The sequence below is a fragment of the Mixophyes fleayi genome, chromosome 4 (genome assembly GCF_038048845.1).
Source record: "Mixophyes fleayi isolate aMixFle1 chromosome 4, aMixFle1.hap1, whole genome shotgun sequence".
Classification (NCBI taxonomy): Eukaryota; Metazoa; Chordata; class Amphibia; order Anura; family Limnodynastidae; genus Mixophyes; species Mixophyes fleayi.
The window spans coordinates 49,423,721-49,441,154 of record NC_134405.1 but is presented as its reverse complement, the minus strand read 5'-3'; the positions used below and the strand labels follow the sequence as shown (position 1 = coordinate 49,441,154).

Sequence of the window (17,434 nt, the reverse complement as noted above, 5' to 3'; positions counted from 1 at the left end):
GTATGCTAAACGATGTTTAAAACGTATTTTCATGTAAGGCAATTTTATAGCAGACAAACCACCTATTGTAAGGCTATTGCAACGACCCTCTGACCAACATAGTTGTGTGACTGAGCATACAGCCCACTAAATACTTTGTAACCTTTACATTCTATCTGGACAAATATTCATTATGATGTACTTACCCTTGTGTATCAAACTATTGTCCCAGAGTGTAAGCTTGCGAGCAGGGCCCTCTTACCTCTGTATGTATATATTACTCAGTATTGTTTTATTATCGTTTCCAATTGTAAAGCACTACAGAATCTTCTAGCACCATATAAATAAACAAGTTAACCCGTGCATGATACTCATGCATTCTAGTCAAATCAAGCTACTTAAGGTGTTAAAAAGGTTCTTGTCATCTTCATCGCCACACACGCCGCTAGGCTTTTATATATTAGATAATGCTAAGAATTTAGGTGTGTAGTATATAACTCCGCCCAGCAGGTGGCACTGCAGCTTGAGCACTGTCACCCGGTAGTTTTTATACACACACACACACGCCGCTAGGCTTTTATATATTAGATGATTGCTATAATACATGAACAGTGAAGGGATTTTTAGAAGCCCACCAATAGTTATTCTATTAAGGCTAAAGACATGGTTTATATTCAAAGTGAACATCTACTTATAATATATAGATGTTTTATGGCAAGGAATGTTTAGTAACTTATTCATTGCATTAAGTTTATTACAGAGAACTAGTTTATTTTGAAAAAGGAAAGCGGTAGCAGCCAAATCTTTAGTCCTCAGGTTGCTGGGTTTACCATGATCAATGTAATAATGTCTGGCTGGTAAAGAAATCAAGTAGAGAAAGCTATTAAACAAGTGTTAAATAAAGGTATATTTTCTCTGATGGGTGAGAAATGTCCTAAATTGGTCACCATAGTGAAAGAGTATCTTTCCCAGCTATTTACATTAAGTATTCACGCCACACATGTAATATGTGCTAAAGCATGGAAAAGTTATTACAAAAAGCTCTTGTATTTATCAATTGGCATCTACAGATTCACACAAACTGCAAATACAATTACATTACAATATGTATAATCCAAAAGCCCTTCACCTCTTTGTCTAATGTTACATGTACAAGACTACATTAGTACACCCTGCTCAAGTGCTTTTATTTAAGGAACTTCCTACTCACAAATATATATAAAATAACAAAATACATACTGAAGATTACAGCTGTTTTTAAAATGTGCCACAAAACAAAATGAGAATGCTGGAGACAGGAACATCAAAAAAAAAGAAAATCTGCCTTCAATTGTGGCATAAAGCACCCAAATCCTGTAGAAGCTGAGGTTTTATTTAGTCTGTGAATGAACAGTCTCATGGAGTGAGAAAATACACGCTTTAGAGAAGTAGTGGCTTTGGCCACTTTGAGCTTAAGATCTTTAATGAGTGGGCAAGTGCTTGTTGTATTCCTTGGTAGAAGATAGCACCGACATTAGACTGCATTTTGAAGCATTCATCCCTGTGCATCAGAACATATATTCCTCCTGGGACTAGTCCTTTGTGTGCAGAAAGTCTTGGCTCAAAGCACAACATGAACAATACAACAATTCAATGAACATCAATATATAACTCATTAATCACAGGAGACAAAAGTGTTAGTGTAATAAAATAAGATCCTGTTGCAAGAATGCTGCTCTACGATTTGGTAAATGGCAGTGTGTCACATGTGTAAAGGAAGTAAAACAGTGCCCAGAGAAAAGAAATATCTGCTGTAACAAAGGACTGCAGTCAGAACAAACTCAACTGGAAGATCTCCTTTGGCATTTCACGATGGACATATGAGCTATGATCTCTGCCAGGGCAAAGCAGAAAGTCAGCTGCTGAACAGTGAAAGGGAGGTGTTGTAGAATCACATCTACCATTAAAAAGATCCAAGTGCAAATACACTCCAGGTCTTCCTCTGTCAAAAGCCATATTGACCGCAAGAGATGGCAGTAACAGACCACAAAAGCATATATAGAAAAAGGGGCCTCAGCTTCAAAGCTGAATAACTAGACAATTTTCTCTCAACCTGACTTTTAGTAATAGGGTTTTATTACCTTCAAGTTGAAGACACTTGAGTCCGAGGACATCATGCAATATGGAAAGGTTGGTAGTGATCAAAAAGACCACAAGTCAGAAGCTGCCACTGCTTAAGTCTATAGGTGTATTTTTCCTTTCTGGGCATAGTGACTAGTAAGCAGATTTCCTTTGGAAGGCTCACATGCCCCAGCATTACAGCACTCATATGCAGTCCATTGAATTCTCTGGGATTGTGTTAAGTGCACCAGTGAGCCCCTTGGTGGGTCCGCAAGATGGGGGAAGCATAGTGTGAGAGGCAGGGTCCACATTCTCAATATCTTCCATCTTTGATTCGCTAGCACTATCCCAATTGATATGAAAGCGTGTCACGCGTGGGTTTGATGCCAGGATGTTTCGCTGGAGCTGAAAGATTGGAAAGTCAGATGTCATGCTATGCTGCTAGCAACATATGTATTGCAGTTGATACACCACTCCCCCTCTAACATCTGCATCCGTTTTCCCATCACCTTTACCATTATAAAGGATATGTCCATTTTCAAACAAGTGGCTTCCACTAAATATTTTGGGTCTAAACATACATATTGTCCAATACAACATAACTGTGAACCTAAATTTAGAAAATGTAACAATGCTTGGTCAGGGTAATATGGTTTACAGTGGTTACTCTGGGTAGCAGACATTGGTACACAGCCTTAGGACTCTCACCCACCCCTCCCATTTCATTTTGTGGTGACTTATTAGTAGCTATAGTCTATGTGCAGGATTTCAAAACTACCAGCTCCAAACATGGTGAAGGCTGTCTGCTGATGTGACAGTGGGAGATATTTTGATGCATGTTGTGGCTTTATGGGAGCTATAGGTTATTAGTACAATAAACGTACAGCGTTGCCACTGCAACACTACAACATTTTGAAATGATACAAAGCCAGAAATCGTGCAGAGCAGTGTCTACAAAATGTATTCTAGGGTGACAGAAAGACAAAAACACAGGACACTTCAAATATTTGCAATATAACATTTAAATATGAAATTTTTATCTAGTGGCTACATTAGTCTTTTCAAGTCACACAATGGTGCATAATCAAGACAAATTTCATTATCTGTAAGCAACGAATCCCTTTGGGAGCATACACATGCATTTTAGACTATAGCTGGTCCAGTTGCAATGTATTACAGATCATGTGATGTGTCTGACTATTTGCCTTTTTGATTTAGCCAACAGCCTTGGTCACTGCCTGCCATATCAAATCTGCAGATACAGTCCACTTCCCTATTTTAGCAGGCTGTTGCATTAACCCCTTCGCAAAACTTAATTTTATCCAAAATGCACTGGACTCCTTCACAATGTATCTATATAGCACTATTTAAAGCCAAGTGTTGGCTAACATGATAAACATATAGAACTGCATACAATACTCTTTTTCTAGGTATAGAAAAGGGAACACATCCCGTTTGTTAATCCTTCTAACACTGAATGATATTTTGTAAAATTGTGTTCTATAGAAAAGTTGTAACCTGGTGACCCAATATTCAACATCATGCATTTGTCACAACTTGCTAGGGAACGTGAGAATAGGATTTCCTTTTAGTTTTCTGTAAATGTTTAGTAAAATATGCAGACAGCTATGTATACTGAAATAAGTAAGGGCAACCAACAGGATTGGGGCACACAAAAGGTCTCAGATTTATCTGTTGGAGGCAACATTGGTCATGGTATTTAGGACTTTAGGACAGAATTGGCATGGCAGTGTGACCAGATAAGCAGGCTCCCGACAGGTCAGTAAAAGGTCTATTATCCAACATCACTAAATTCATACATTCAGAAGAGAAAAATCACACACGGGCAGTACCTGATTAAAGTCTGGCTTCAAGGGTGGATTCTCTCTCAACTCCGGGTCAGAGTACTCATTATTCACATAATAGCCGACTCTGATGAACTCCTGTCCTCTGTATGTGCAAGTAATTAGGACGACTGTAACTCCCACAGCATCAGACTCTGGGATAAGGCTTGAATTCGGAGCCTCTGCCTGCAATTTTCAAAGTGTAATATTATTTCCAGAATTATTACTGTCCTGCTTAGACTTTAGGTGGCCTTTCTCTAGATCTGTACAGCATGCAACAGCAAACTTCACTAAGATGATCAAAGAAAGACATTTCCATCCTCAATCTACACATCAGCATAGCATATTGCAGTAGAACTAAACATAAAACAAGTTGCTTTCTAGAAAAGTCAAATATCTACATGTCACAGTTAAACTTGAGAAAAAAAAAAGTTACACATAGTACCTAGATTGTAATACTAGAAATATGACAAAATCACAAAAAAATCACATTGGTTGCTATGGGTAAGCTCTTTTATACAAAGGCAACTTGTTTTAGGTTTAGGGCTTTTAAATGATAATTGCTAGGACGGTAGCAGAATAACACATTGTTTCAGCAATAGGGACTGATGATACCATAGTATACTTTAATTATGGAGTGTTTTAACAAAGGTGGGCGTTTCTCTAGTTGACCATGTTGTAATGAAAAGGAATCACTGCAGTGAAGCATTAGTGATTTATATTAACATCAATTCCAAAGAATTTCACCAAAAACTCAAAGGCTATACCCCTAGATCCTAGAAGTGTTTAATTGTAACGGCAGTCATTTTGGGGAGGTGTTCTGGCACTTCATATCCTATGCAATGATCGCATAGAAAGATTTTACTCCATTTTTGGACATGTGTGCAGCCAGCGAATAAAGCGCATATATGGTGTCTCCGACCATGGGAGAAGTTGCCAAATGTTTTGGACTGTGTTTCTCTAATGAAACAAAGCAAAAATATCGGTTTTAAAAATAAAACTTAGAAAAGACCATACTGCAGTTATATCTACATGAGGTGCTTTTAGGATTTTTCACTGTGGAATAGCAAACAAGGTCCTTTCACTCCATTCAAAGAGATGGGGGAATGAGACCATTCCAACAGGCTTTTGCACCATGTTCTACCAGGTGTGTCCCCCCCCTCCCCCAATGTGAGTAAGGTGGGGTAAAAGGCACATTCAATAAAAGATAAAGCCCTCCTGGAACTTCCCTCACCAGGAACTCTGATGGTGGCATTTCCATGAGGATTTTGTGAACACATTTACTGAGCACACCTCCACTAGTAGTGTTAATTACCAAATCTTGCCCTGACGGGTGGAGGGGCAAGATACTGAGAAAAACTCAGACACCTTCCCCCCCCCATTATTTTTGCAGACCCAGTCTCCCTAGGTAATCCAGTCCCGTGCTCACAAGCCTGGGGCTGGTTTGGCATTAGGGCAGGGGGACCCCACATGTTTTGCCCTCCTGGTTTCCCCAATACCAGTATAGGCTGGTAGCATAAAGGTTGGTTAAGCTGTTTGTGGGGACACGCCATTTTTTTCCCCCTCATTTTCCTGGTTCTCATTTATTGCCGTACTAAATATAATGATTTATCTTAACATTTTGACAGTCGACCTTACAACCCTGCAGACATTTTACCTGTGTCAACCTTAAGAACAGGCAGATATTAGGACTGTCGACTTTTCATACTCCACCCGGTTTCTATCAGTGCTATAACAGTGTGTAACCATGTAAGCAGCAATGCACCTAGTTGTGTGGGCGCACTCACTGCTGGATAGCATGGGTAGGAGACAAGGTACAGTGACCGGTTACTTCCGGTTTCCACTTGGGCCTGTTATTGTGGTCAGAGAGTGATATAGTTTGGGTAATTATTCTGTGTGTTTATTGAACGGGATTCGTTTTTCTGTGTGTTTATTAAGTGTCCCTTTTTTCTTTTCTTTTTTTCCTTCTCTCTGTTAGAGCTAGTGGGTGTGGTTTAAATGCATAGTTGATACAGCTGGTTAGTGCAAGCTCTATTTAACAAGAGGTAGCAAGCGATTTCATTGAGCTTGTGATTTCACTGCTTTTTTTATTTCAAGTGCTGTTTTTGTTTAAAGTGTGGAGTTAGATCCAGTAAGGAGTTTAATCTGGAAAGTGGCTAGCAAAGGCTAGTACTCAAGTTCACTGGAGGCTATAAGAAGTTAGGTTAGCCATAATAAGATGAGTAGTAGCAGGCTTGATGATCTCACTCAATGCATATCTTGTCATATGTATGCACACTTGGAGCAAGTGTTCCAAGGTTTATACCTCTGAGAAATGTGAGCAATTGGTCTCTTTGGAAGCCCAGGTAACTGATCTAAAGCAGACCATTGCAACATTGAGAGACATTGCCAACCTGGAGCAGAGTTTACAGCTCACCGTTGATGCGTTAGCTGAGCAGGGTGGAGCAGAGACAGAGGAGGATGCACAGGTAGGCAGCTGGGTAACAGTTACTAGGGGTAGCAGAGGGAGGAAGAGGCAGGCCAGTTCTGAGCTAACCACAATCCCAGCAGATTTGCCAGATTGGATGAAGATACTGTGGAAGGCAGTTCAGAATTGGTAGAGTTGGATGAGACTGCTTCCTCTAGCAACCAGGGAAATGGTCTCTCCAGCATAAAGGGGACCAAATTTACTCAGGGACCCAGGCAGATTGTGGTGGTAGGGGATTCAATTATTAGGAAGGTAGATAGGGCAATCTGTTACCAGGACCGTGCATGCCAAACAGTGTGTTGTCTCCCGGGTGCTCAGGCTCGGCATATTGCGGATCGGGTGGACAGATTGTTGGGAGGGGCTGGGAAAGACCCAGCGGTTTTGGTGCATGTTGGCACCAATGACCAAGTTAGAGGAAGAAGGGGTGTCCTAAAGAATGATTTCAGGGACATAGGTCACAAACTTAAGGCAAGGACATCCAAGGTAGTATTTTCGGAAATACTACCTGTGCCACGCGCTAGTCCAGGGAGGCAGCGGGAGATTAGGGAGGTTAATGCATGGCTAAAAGATTGGTGTAGGAAGGAGGGTTTTGGATTCTTAGAGCACTGGGCTGATTTCTCGGTCAGTTGCCATCTTTATTGTCGTGATGGATTGCACCTGAATGAGGAGGGGGCTGCAGTGCTAGGGGAGAGGATGGTTAGAAGGTTGGAGGAGATTTTAAGCTAGGCTCCGGGTGGAGGGGCAGGCAAGTATTTATGGGATAGACATTGAGAGTAGTACGGAGGAATTTAACAAGAGTCAAGGGGGTGGAGAGGGGGGAAAGGGAAGCATAGCCGATGAGTGGCCCTTTTTAAAGCACAAAGAAGTCTATTGCCTCCCTTAGGTATTTAAGTGTATGCTTGCAAATGCAAGAAGCCTGACAGGTAAAATGGGGGAGTTAGAACTAGTAGCAATGAATGAGCAGTATGATATTATAGGTATTACGGAGACCTGGTGGGATGATACACATGACTGGGCAGTCAACTTGGAAGGCTATTCTCTCTTCAGGAGGGATAGGGTAAATAAAAGGGGAGGAGGAGTATGTCTTTATATTAAGCCAGTATTAAAACCAAGTATTCAGGAAGTTATATACGAGAATATTGGTGATAATATAGAGGCATTGTGGGTGGAAATATCCAGCAGAGGAAAAAGTTCAGAGAAGTTGCTGATAGGGATATGCTATAAACTGCCAGATATTAGTACGATTGAGGAAGCCCAACTTCTAGAGCAAATTGAAAAGGCTACACAACTAGGACAAATTTTAATTATGGGGGATTTTAAATATTCGGACATTGATTGGAGTACTGAGACCTGCGGTATAGCTAGGGGAAATAGGTTTCTGAGCACGCTAAAAGACCATTACATGTCCCAATTAGTAGAGGAACCAACTAGGAACCGGACTATACTGGACCTAGTAATAACAAACAACGTAGACGTAATATCAAATATTCAAGTAAAGGAGCACTTGGGAAACAGTGATCATAATATGGTCTCATTTTAAATTAGTTTCCAGAAACAACAGTATAAGGGATCAACTAGGACTTTAAACTTTAGAAAGGAAAATTTTAATATGCTAAAGGAGTCTATAAAGAGCATAGACTGGGACAAAGCCTTTGAAGGAAAAAATACGGAAGAAATGTGGGCCGTCTTTAAAATGTTGTTGGAAACATATACGTATAAGTTCATTCCTATGGGAAATAAATGTAAAAGAATTAAGTCGAAACCAATGTGGCTAAAAAAAAAGGTAAGGAAAGAAATGCAAAGGAAGAAGCGTGCATTTAAATTGTTTAAGTCTGAAGGGTCAGAGGAGTGCTTCCATAGGTACAAGGAATGTAATAAAACATGCAAAAAGGAAATAAGATTGGCTAAATTAGAAAATGAAAGGCACGTTGCAAAAGAAAGTAAGACAAACCCCAAAAAGTTTTTTAAGTCTATAAATGGCAAAAGGATTAAAAAAGATAACATAGGAACCCTAAGAAGTGAGATGGGTGAATTGATAAATGATACTAAGGAAAAAGCAGAGGTATTAAACACGTTCTTTTCTTCAGTATTTACCAGAGAGGAACAAATGGCAGGAGTAATACATAAAAATGGAAATGAAACCATGCCATTAATTAATACTTGGTTGTCAGAGGAAGAAGTCCAAAGGCGACTGAAGAATATTAAGATAAATAAAGCTCCAGGTCCAGATGGCATACACCCAAGGGTCCTTATGGAGTTAAACTCGGAAATAGCTAGACCGCTATTCTTAATTTTCAGAGATTCAATCTCATCAGGCTCAGTACCAAGGGATTGGCGAATAGCAGATGTGGTGCCGTTGTTTAAAAAGGGGACGAGATCACAACCAGAGAATTATAGACCTGTAAGTCTGACATCAATAGTGGGGAAACTACTGGAAGGTATTTTAAGGGACAGTATTCAGGATTACTTGGTACGCAATAAAATTATTAGTGGGAATCAACATTGATTTGTGAGGGATAGGCCATGTCAAACTAATCTAATTAGTTTCTACGAGGAAGTTAGTGGGAACTTAGACCAGGGCAGGACAGTAGATGTGGTCTACTTAGATTTTGCAAAGGCCTTTGATACAGTGCCACACAAGAGGTTGGTTTACAAAATAAGGGAACTGGGTCTAGGAATCAAAATTTGTACTTGGATCGAAAACTGGTTAGAGAATAGGGAACAGAGAGTTGTGATAAATGGAACATTTTCTAATTGGTCAAAAGTCTTAAATGGAGTACCTCAAGGTTCCGTGCTGGGACCACTCCTTTTTAATATATTTATTAATGACCTTGGTGATGGTTTAGAGTAAAGTTTCTATTTTTGCAGATGACACTAAACTCTGTAAGGTAATAAAATCAGAGCAAGATGTAGCTTCTCTACAGAGGGACTTAAATAAACTGGAGGATTGGGTAGCCAAATGGAATATGAGGTTTAACACAGATAAATGTAAGGTTATGCATTCAGGGATCAAAAACAAGAACGCAATCTATACATTAAATGGAATTAATTTAGGAGAATCTATAATGGAAAAGGATTTGGGAGTGCTCGTAGACAGTAGACTTAGCAATAGTGCTCAATGTCAAGCAGCAGCTGCAAGGGCAAACAAAGTATTGGCATGCATAAAAAGGGGCATAGATGTGTCTGTCTGTGAGTGTGTGTCTATATTAGGGAATTTAGACTGTAAGCTCCAATGGGGCAGGGACTGACGTGAGTGAGTTCTCTGTACAGCGCTGCGGAATTAGTGGCGCTATATAAATAAATGATGATGATGATGATGGGAAGACAGTGTAATTTTGCCACTGTATAAATCGTTGGTAAGACCTCATCTAGAAAGGGTTCAGAGAAGGGCGACAAAATTGATAAAGGGTATGGAGTCATTAAGTTATGAGGAAAGGTTAGCCAGTTTAGGCATGTTTACTTTAGAAAAGAGGCGTCTAAGGGGAGATATGATTACTATGTACAAATACATTAGGGGTCAATACAGAGAGCTTTCATGGAAACTTTTTACCCCAAGGACCATACACAGGACACATGGTCATCCCCTAAGGTTAGAGGAGAGGAAATTTCACAACCAGCAAAGGAAGGGGTTCTTTACAGTAAGGGCAGTTAAGATATGGAATTCATTGCCAGGGAAGGTTGTGATGGCAGATTCAATAGATATGTTTAAGAAAGGGTTAGACAAATTTTTAGCGGAAAGGTGTATCCAGGGATACGACCGTTCATTTAAAATGAAGGATAGTAGTGGATATAGGGTAAAAATAGGACTGCAATATTGAGTCTGGGGGGATTTTCCCAATTGAAACAGATTGGCGGTTGCTTACTCTGGATTAATTTCAAATATAAGTGCAGGATCGCAGGAGATCCAAAATAGGTTGAACTTGATGGACTGGTGTCTTTTTTCAACCTCATCAACTATGTTACTATGTAATATGACTGCTCACAGTCTGATGTAACGATCCTACATTTTGCATCATGACATTATGATCCAAACTATCAATACGATAAATGTTAGACATTGCATTTGTTTTTTTTGGCCACAAGAGCAGAAATAATCACGTCAGATGCCCCATATTGTAGCATGTGGCCAACTTTAAATTCATACCCCCCCCCCCTCCCCGTTTTCAGCAGTTTCTGAGCGCAAACTTACTCTATGCCAGTATCCACTGCTTGTCAGCAGTGTCTAGTGTCGGTAGATACATGTGTCTTCAGATGACTGCTGATGTAGCCTCCACTCTGTCCCTACGCTAAACTTACAGCCATATTGACTTTTCCTCTAATATCTCCATAATAGTCCCTATTTATCCCAAGTGCATGTGGCACCCCTCGTAGTCGATCACTGATTCCCACTTTGCTTCAGGCTTCCCTTACTGTTGTTCGTCTCAAATTAATTTTGCATAATTTCCTTTTCTATAAGTTCAATTTTATCCTTATCTACTATCATCCATTATTTTCTTTTCTCAAAACAGTGGCTGCATCCCTGCTGCTTCCATTCTTAAGATGTCTCTAGTCATTTTACGTCTCTCCTATCTCCTCCCCTGTCCCTCTCACCCATTCCCCCTGCGCCGTCTCCTCCCCTGTGCCTCAACTACTCCCCTGCGCCATCTCCTCTAGTCCCTCACCTATTCCCCTGCGCATTCTCGCAGAGCCCGAATCCAATACAGACACTGACAAGGGCACTCAATGGTAGAGTGGAGGCATGCAACAAGGTAGACCCAGCACAATAGTTAGGAACCATAGCGGGTTTTGAGTATTCAAACTGGGCACAGGGGAAGTGCATGACGTTACTTCTGTTACACATTTTTATCATCCACAAACAACAATGTTTAATTATAAATTATAGGACTTTCTAATATGGTACCAATGAACTCAGAAATAGGTCAACATTTAATTTTTACTTTATAACGAAACTTCTCTAATTACAACACGGAACAGGCTACAATATATTACTTTAGGAAAGGTGTAGTGTGGGCACACATGACCATTGACACTGTCTAATTTGAGCTGTGTGTTAGTTACACAGTGGTTCACATGGCCACCGAGGGCTTGCCTCATGGGCATTTCATCCACAATTGATAAGCACGAGATTAAAACATTCATATGTAAATTGTTGGTCAATGTGTACAAATATAGGAAACATATCAAATCTGCTCTACCATGTCCCACCCCGCACATGTGTACAGACTACTTGGTCACTTTAAGTACCTGGCAAGTTCTCATAGTTCAAGAAACTGCACTTTGCACAATCCATAGTAAACAATAGTCATAAGGAAAGTAAAAACAAGTAGCATACATGCTGCAGTCAATTGTTAAACCCTGTAAATGTGTTTATCTACTTTTATTTTATCATACCCTTAAGGATACAAATAAGTGTTTGTCCAGATCTGATACATTTGGTAACTTATGATGTGCACCATCACAGCTCTATAACCAAGACATGAACCAACTTCATAAAACAGGCATAATGGAGGCAAGCTGTTTCTTACCTGAAACACAAACATATGACGCCCGGCAGGGACTGGGCCTACCAGCACTGAGTCCAGGACTTGGTCATATTCCTCGCTTTCTGCTGAACCCACGTATATTATTTTCCACTCAAGGTCTGTGAAAACAGAGGAGTTCACCGGAGATGGTTTAAATAAAACAGGGCAATATAGTGATAAAAAGCAAACATTTTTAAATCAAATTCCAACCCAGTGAAGAAAGCAAATGACAGAACAGAACGATACCCTCTAGAAAACAAAACTACTGAAAAAAACCAAAAACTGATCTCATAGTACCCCATTTTACTGCCAAAAATGAGTCATGCAAAACATTTGCCATTAGAACACCCATTTACAGCACAGAAATGAACATGGGTCACTCACCATCTGGTAGATCTTCTATACATTCGAAGGTGATCTCAAATTGGAAAGGATTACGGAATGGGCAGGGATTATCGAGAACCACCATGTTCAATATCTGTACCTTTGCCATGATACCACCAAGGACGTCCACACACTGCGTACAAACACTAGAGGATAAACAGATTTATATCAACAACTGTGTCAGAAATGCTACAGGATTTACCAAGGATTGGGAGATCATCACCATTTATTTATATAGCCTCAAAAACATACTGGTAGGTTAATTGGCTGCTATCAAAATTGACCCTAGTCTCTGTCTGTCTATGTTAGGGAATTTGGACTGTAAGCTACAATGGGGCAGGGACTGATGTGTGCGCGAGTTCTCTGTACAGCGCTGCGGAATCAGTGGCCCACATCATTACAATTTTAGGAAGTGTATGGCTGATATTTATAATAACTATCCATCTCAAATAAAAGATTAATATAATATAAATAAAATACATGCATTTATTGTGAAAAAAAAACCCATTGCCCTTTAATATCCTTATTACCTTTGTAAAGCGCTGCAGCACATGCAGGTGCTCTATAAATAATAATAAAAAACAGGATCATGTGGAGATGTATAAAAATGAAATATTGTGCCTTGTAGATGGCCAGGGGCTTGGAAATGTGATGACTATTTGTAATTACCACTATAACATATAACTAGACAAAAATGAGAGTTTAAAATGTAGTAAATGTACCAGACAGATGTCACATGACAGAGCTGGACACTGAGTGGACGGGAACGTGAGATCACCCCGGTATAACACACATAAAGTACACACGGCCGCTAATGCCGGTCAGGACACAATGGGTGTCAGGTGCAGGTGACGGTTACCGGGTCGGTGACGTCTCGGTCCTCGCTCTGCGTCCGTTGCTCCGGCGACTGCCCGGGAGAGTGGTCTCGCGCTCGGTGCTCTAGATAAACCGCGCGCGCAGCACCTTTCCCGCTCTCCGTTTGTCTCCCGCGCGCCGGCGCCTCGCGTTCAAATCGCCAACCCCAAACCTTTAGCGCGCGCTCCCCCAGTCCTGCCCTCTATCTCCTTGCCTCCCTCCCACACTCCAAGGAGGGGGGGCAGCGGACTCGCCCACTGACCAATTAGGTGTGAGAGGCGTCACTCGACGGCGTTGGATGAGGTTGGCTAACGCAGGCAAAGGTTAGGCAACTGGAGTGGGTATTAAAGCAGGAAATTTTAGTAACCCCCCGTCTATGTGTGCCGGGTCATGGCTGTATTAGTCTATAGATGTGCGCCCTCGCACAGTGCCCATATGAAAAATGGCTGCCAATGTACCTTAACGTTTGCGTGGATAGGACGCTTTTGTGCGTTTGGCGGGTGAAGAGCTTCCTCCTTCTGACTGACGGTCGTCCCCGCGCGCTGAGGCTGTGATTATTATTGGGGGCGGAGCCTTTTGTGGGAGGCGCGTTCCTTGTATTACCATGCTAGCTACATTATGTCCCAGCGCAGGGACAAGCGGCCATGTTTTTGGTGGGTGGTGATGATTGGCGGGATATATAAATCTCGGTTTGGTATGGAGTGTGAATGCAGAGACCCCTCTCAAACGTATGCATGTATGGCCCTGACAGTAATACTTTTGCAAAAAAGGATCTTATCGACATACTTGTATTGCTCATCATAGAGTTAGAGAATTTTCAGCCTCTATGTAATGAAGAAAAGTGTTCTTGAAATATATTTACTAACATGTTAGAGAAATGCACTCATGGTCAACAGTTTTACTGGGTTGTTAGTTATGTATCTAACAGAAATGACTGTTGTAGCCAAGTTTAACCCATTTTGCGCCACATCAGTTTTTGGTCCCTATCTTTTACACAACCACCACCTGTAACTGGTGCATATAACAATGGAGGGTTGTTTTTATGAGCAGGTGGAAGCAGCTTCAGAAGTGTGTGTAGGATGCCCTGAATTAGAATCATAAGATGTTGGCAGGCTTATTATTACCACATAAGATTGTGAAGAGTCACATGAAACTCTTACCCATACATGCCAACTTTCGAAACTTCTTACCTGGGAGATCCCCAGGGCAGAAGTCATGTGACAGTGGGTAGGAGGAGGCATGGTGATGTCATTGCGTCACCATTGCCCCACCCCCACTAGAAAATGTTGAAATTCACGCCATGCAATGCCGTGAATTTAAGCGATTCCGGCAGGTTTGCCTCCTCTTCCAGGAGGACTCCCCGAAATTCTGTATCAATAGACCCAATGTAAAATGGATTTAATCGTAACCAGTTCCATATGAAATCAACACAATTTTTAAAAAAATTCTACCTAACATTCTCTTATTTCAGGTAAATTTGGTATTATAAATGCTTCTATAGGTGTAAAGAAACCCCCCAAATCTTAGGCTGATATGTACACTGGTTTTGAAGTTATATGCCTTTAAGACAATTCTTTAAGAAAGATTTGCTTTTTAAATTGCATTTGTAGATCACCTAATTAAGCTAGAGAGTTGGGCAAGCTCTAATTTTAAACCTCTTTTTTTTCTTTACACCCATGGCAGCATTTATTATACCAAATTTTAAATTCAGTCTGAAACAGTCAGTTTGAAACCCTGTGTTGATTTGATGTGGAATGACCTAATCGGGACCCAACAGTACTGTGATTCCTGGATTTGAAGTGCAGTGAGCTTGGAGTTTTTGGAGAACACAAAAAAAGACATTCAAGGGTAGCCCATATCTATAGTGATTATGCCCCTTTATTATACAAGGTTTGCGCCCCTTAGCTCCAGACTTTGGGGAGTCATCAGTAGCAGGGGGTTCTGGAGGACTAGAGGCAGAGACTACCATCCTCAGGTGATAAGGGCCACTAATTTGTACAATCCCCTGATACCCAGAAACCAATACTGTGGGAACCAATGCAGGCATAAAAAGCAGTGAAGTTTCAGGTCAGGGCATTTTATACCAGTTCAAGGGTCTGACATAGCCGCTATTATTTGATCTGGATCAGGATTTAACTCTTGGTACTGCCTTTCATGGGAGGTGTAAGCCATGCATTCGTCTGGCACTATCTTGCGTCAGGGAACATCTGAACAAGGAATTTTTTTTTGAAAATTTGTATCTCGCATGCTTGAAAAAAGAAAGAAAAATGTAAAAAAACAAAACAAAACTGAATATAGTGGTTTTGGTAATTGTTGAAGACATGAAAAGTTAAATCGGGAAAGTCGGTAAAAAATGGAATGTATGCAATACATATTTTGTTAGCACCCTACAGATATAAATTCACATTGCTACTTTAGGAAAATTAAATGAGTTTAATTTTGGATACAGGATTATAATATGTGTTCTGTTTAAGTAGTTAGACAGTAATGACACATTTATTACTCTATACATTAAACTGTTTTTAATTTTTGTTCATGTTATATAAATAATAAATTGTTAGAAATGACAATAAAATCATTGTCGCATCACGAAAATTTGTCTCATCAGTCCAGATTTCTAACCTATCACAATCAATTGTTTCTGATTGTTTATTTTCCCTTTCTTATTAAACTTCTGAAAATTGTAGGTTTGCCCGGATTGAGAAAGCTTTTCTACTCTTTCACGTTTGTCTGTCTTGTCTGGTCTGACAGACGTGTGCTGACTGATTCTGATAGAATCATTGCAAAAGAAATTAGCTTTTGAATTTTCAGGGCATTCTGCAGCTGAACCCAAAAGACATCCTCATCAAGTACTGTGTTCCTTGCACTCCAGAGTACGACAGCTACTCTATTAATACCGTTTCTTGAAGAACTTGCTTGTGTTTTTTGTTTTTATAAGTATTTTTTTAAATGAGAGCATCACCATTGCACCCCATCTTGTTTGAGCTTCGCATCACTGTTTTACTCTGCATTTGTTTTCTTCCTGTTCTTTTTTCTTAAAGTGTGCATTTTATAGGTTTGATCATTTATTTTGCTCTTCACTATATCATTTAGAAGTATGTTCATCCAAAAAAAAAAAAAAAAGTATTCAACCCATGAGATACACATCTTGGCTGTAATATTTGTATACTTATATATTATGATCCATTTGGGGACATGAGGAGTTAACAGTGTTCTCCCCAGAAAAGTTGCCAGCAAGGTGGCATTAAGAAGTAGCCAGGTGGTCCCTTTACTTAAAAGCGGGTACAATGTCCTTCTTGTTGTATCTCTTTCCCTACTCTTCCTCTTTTCCTTATTGCGGTTCTAGCCACACCGCTCCTCGCTCTCCCACTTCCTCTCTCCCAACTCTTCTCTTTTTCCTTCTTCCTTCCTTGTTTTTTTAATTTCTCTTTCCTCTATGTTAAAAATGTGGTAATTTAAAGAAGGCTTAACTGCCTGACAATAAAACTCACAATTATTCCTTGGGTGATTCTGTTGTCCCTCAGAAAGGAATTAGTAGCTGGTATTGTCGCAGCTAAACAAGGAGGCGCGTAGTCGTTGTGCTTCTCAGAGACAGCCACCAGCATAGTAATGGAGTGGACCAAAGCGTAGTCAGTCAATCTGGGTAGGAACCAAACGGGCGGCAAGATACAAGGGATGATCCAAACAATAGTAAGAGGCAGGCCATAAGTCAGGAAACCAAACAGGCAGCAAAAGTACAAAGTGAGATCCACAGGGAGGTGAAATAGATAGCCGGGTTAAAACACTAGGAACAGGAACAATCAAACATGAGTTGGAGCAGGGTGAAACCAATATTCTGGCACCCTAGTGGTGCCAGAGCCATCCTATAAATAACCCCTAAATGAAGCTTGAAAACTCTGGGAGGTTTGTCGGCGGTCAGAGACGCTGACAGCCGACCGGAAGCCGCCTAATGTCCCCGTTGCCCAGCAACCTCCGTCCCTGGGTAATGTCCCTGTTGCCCAGGGACGCACGCGCATGCCGAACCCGGAATTAAGAAGACGTCCCGTTGTCTAGCAATCGGAGCTTACAGGTGCCCGCCTTTTGCACCTACTGTCAGTGCGTAGGCGCATGACAAGATGTCTTTTATGCAATGTTGTGCTAAGATTTCTTTCATCTATGTTAGTGGATGGACAGAGCCTCTGTCCTTATCCAGCTCCAGGAAGGTATCAGCTGCCAGTTGGAGAGTCAGAAAGGGGAGCTCTCGCCATCACCAAGGGAATTGATGCCTGGTTAAAGCACAGTGA

The 17,434-nt window shown here is 40.8% G+C and overlaps 1 protein-coding gene across 5 annotated transcripts; it reads right to left on the bottom strand.

The window, feature by feature from the left end:
* Positions 1-1,141: 1,141 nt before the first annotated feature.
* Positions 1,142-17,057, bottom strand: ASF1B (anti-silencing function 1B histone chaperone). Of its 5 annotated transcripts, none has more exons than XM_075206905.1 (5): positions 16,643-17,057; positions 12,297-12,442; positions 11,916-12,031; positions 3,933-4,109; positions 1,142-2,484 (listed from the first exon to the last, which is right to left on the bottom strand). In XM_075206905.1, exons 2-5 carry the CDS (start codon positions 12,403-12,405, stop codon positions 2,284-2,286), a joined length of 603 nt encoding a protein of 200 aa, XP_075063006.1. In that variant the 5' UTR covers positions 12,406-12,442; positions 16,643-17,057; the 3' UTR covers positions 1,142-2,283. The 5 variants fall into 5 exon arrangements, with proteins under 5 accessions (XP_075063006.1, XP_075063005.1, XP_075063004.1 ...); XM_075206904.1 differs by lacking the exon at positions 16,643-17,057 and adding an exon at positions 13,610-13,702; XM_075206903.1 differs by lacking the exon at positions 16,643-17,057 and adding an exon at positions 13,156-13,536.
* Positions 17,058-17,434: the final 377 nt, after the last annotated feature.

What these genes read in the sequence shown, in the direction of transcription:
- ASF1B (XM_075206902.1), bottom strand. Translation starts at nt 12,849, where the DNA reads ATGTGCTGCAGCGCTTTACAAAG. An exon ending in TGCTGCAGCGCTTTACAAAG is followed by an intron (nt 12,443 to 12,826) that starts GTAATAAGGATA and finishes TTTATCCTCTAG; the next exon opens with TGTTTGTACGCAGTGTGTGG. An exon ending in TATAGAAGATCTACCAGATG is followed by an intron (nt 12,032 to 12,296) that starts GTGAGTGACCCA and finishes CTGTTTTCACAG; the next exon opens with ACCTTGAGTGGAAAATAATA.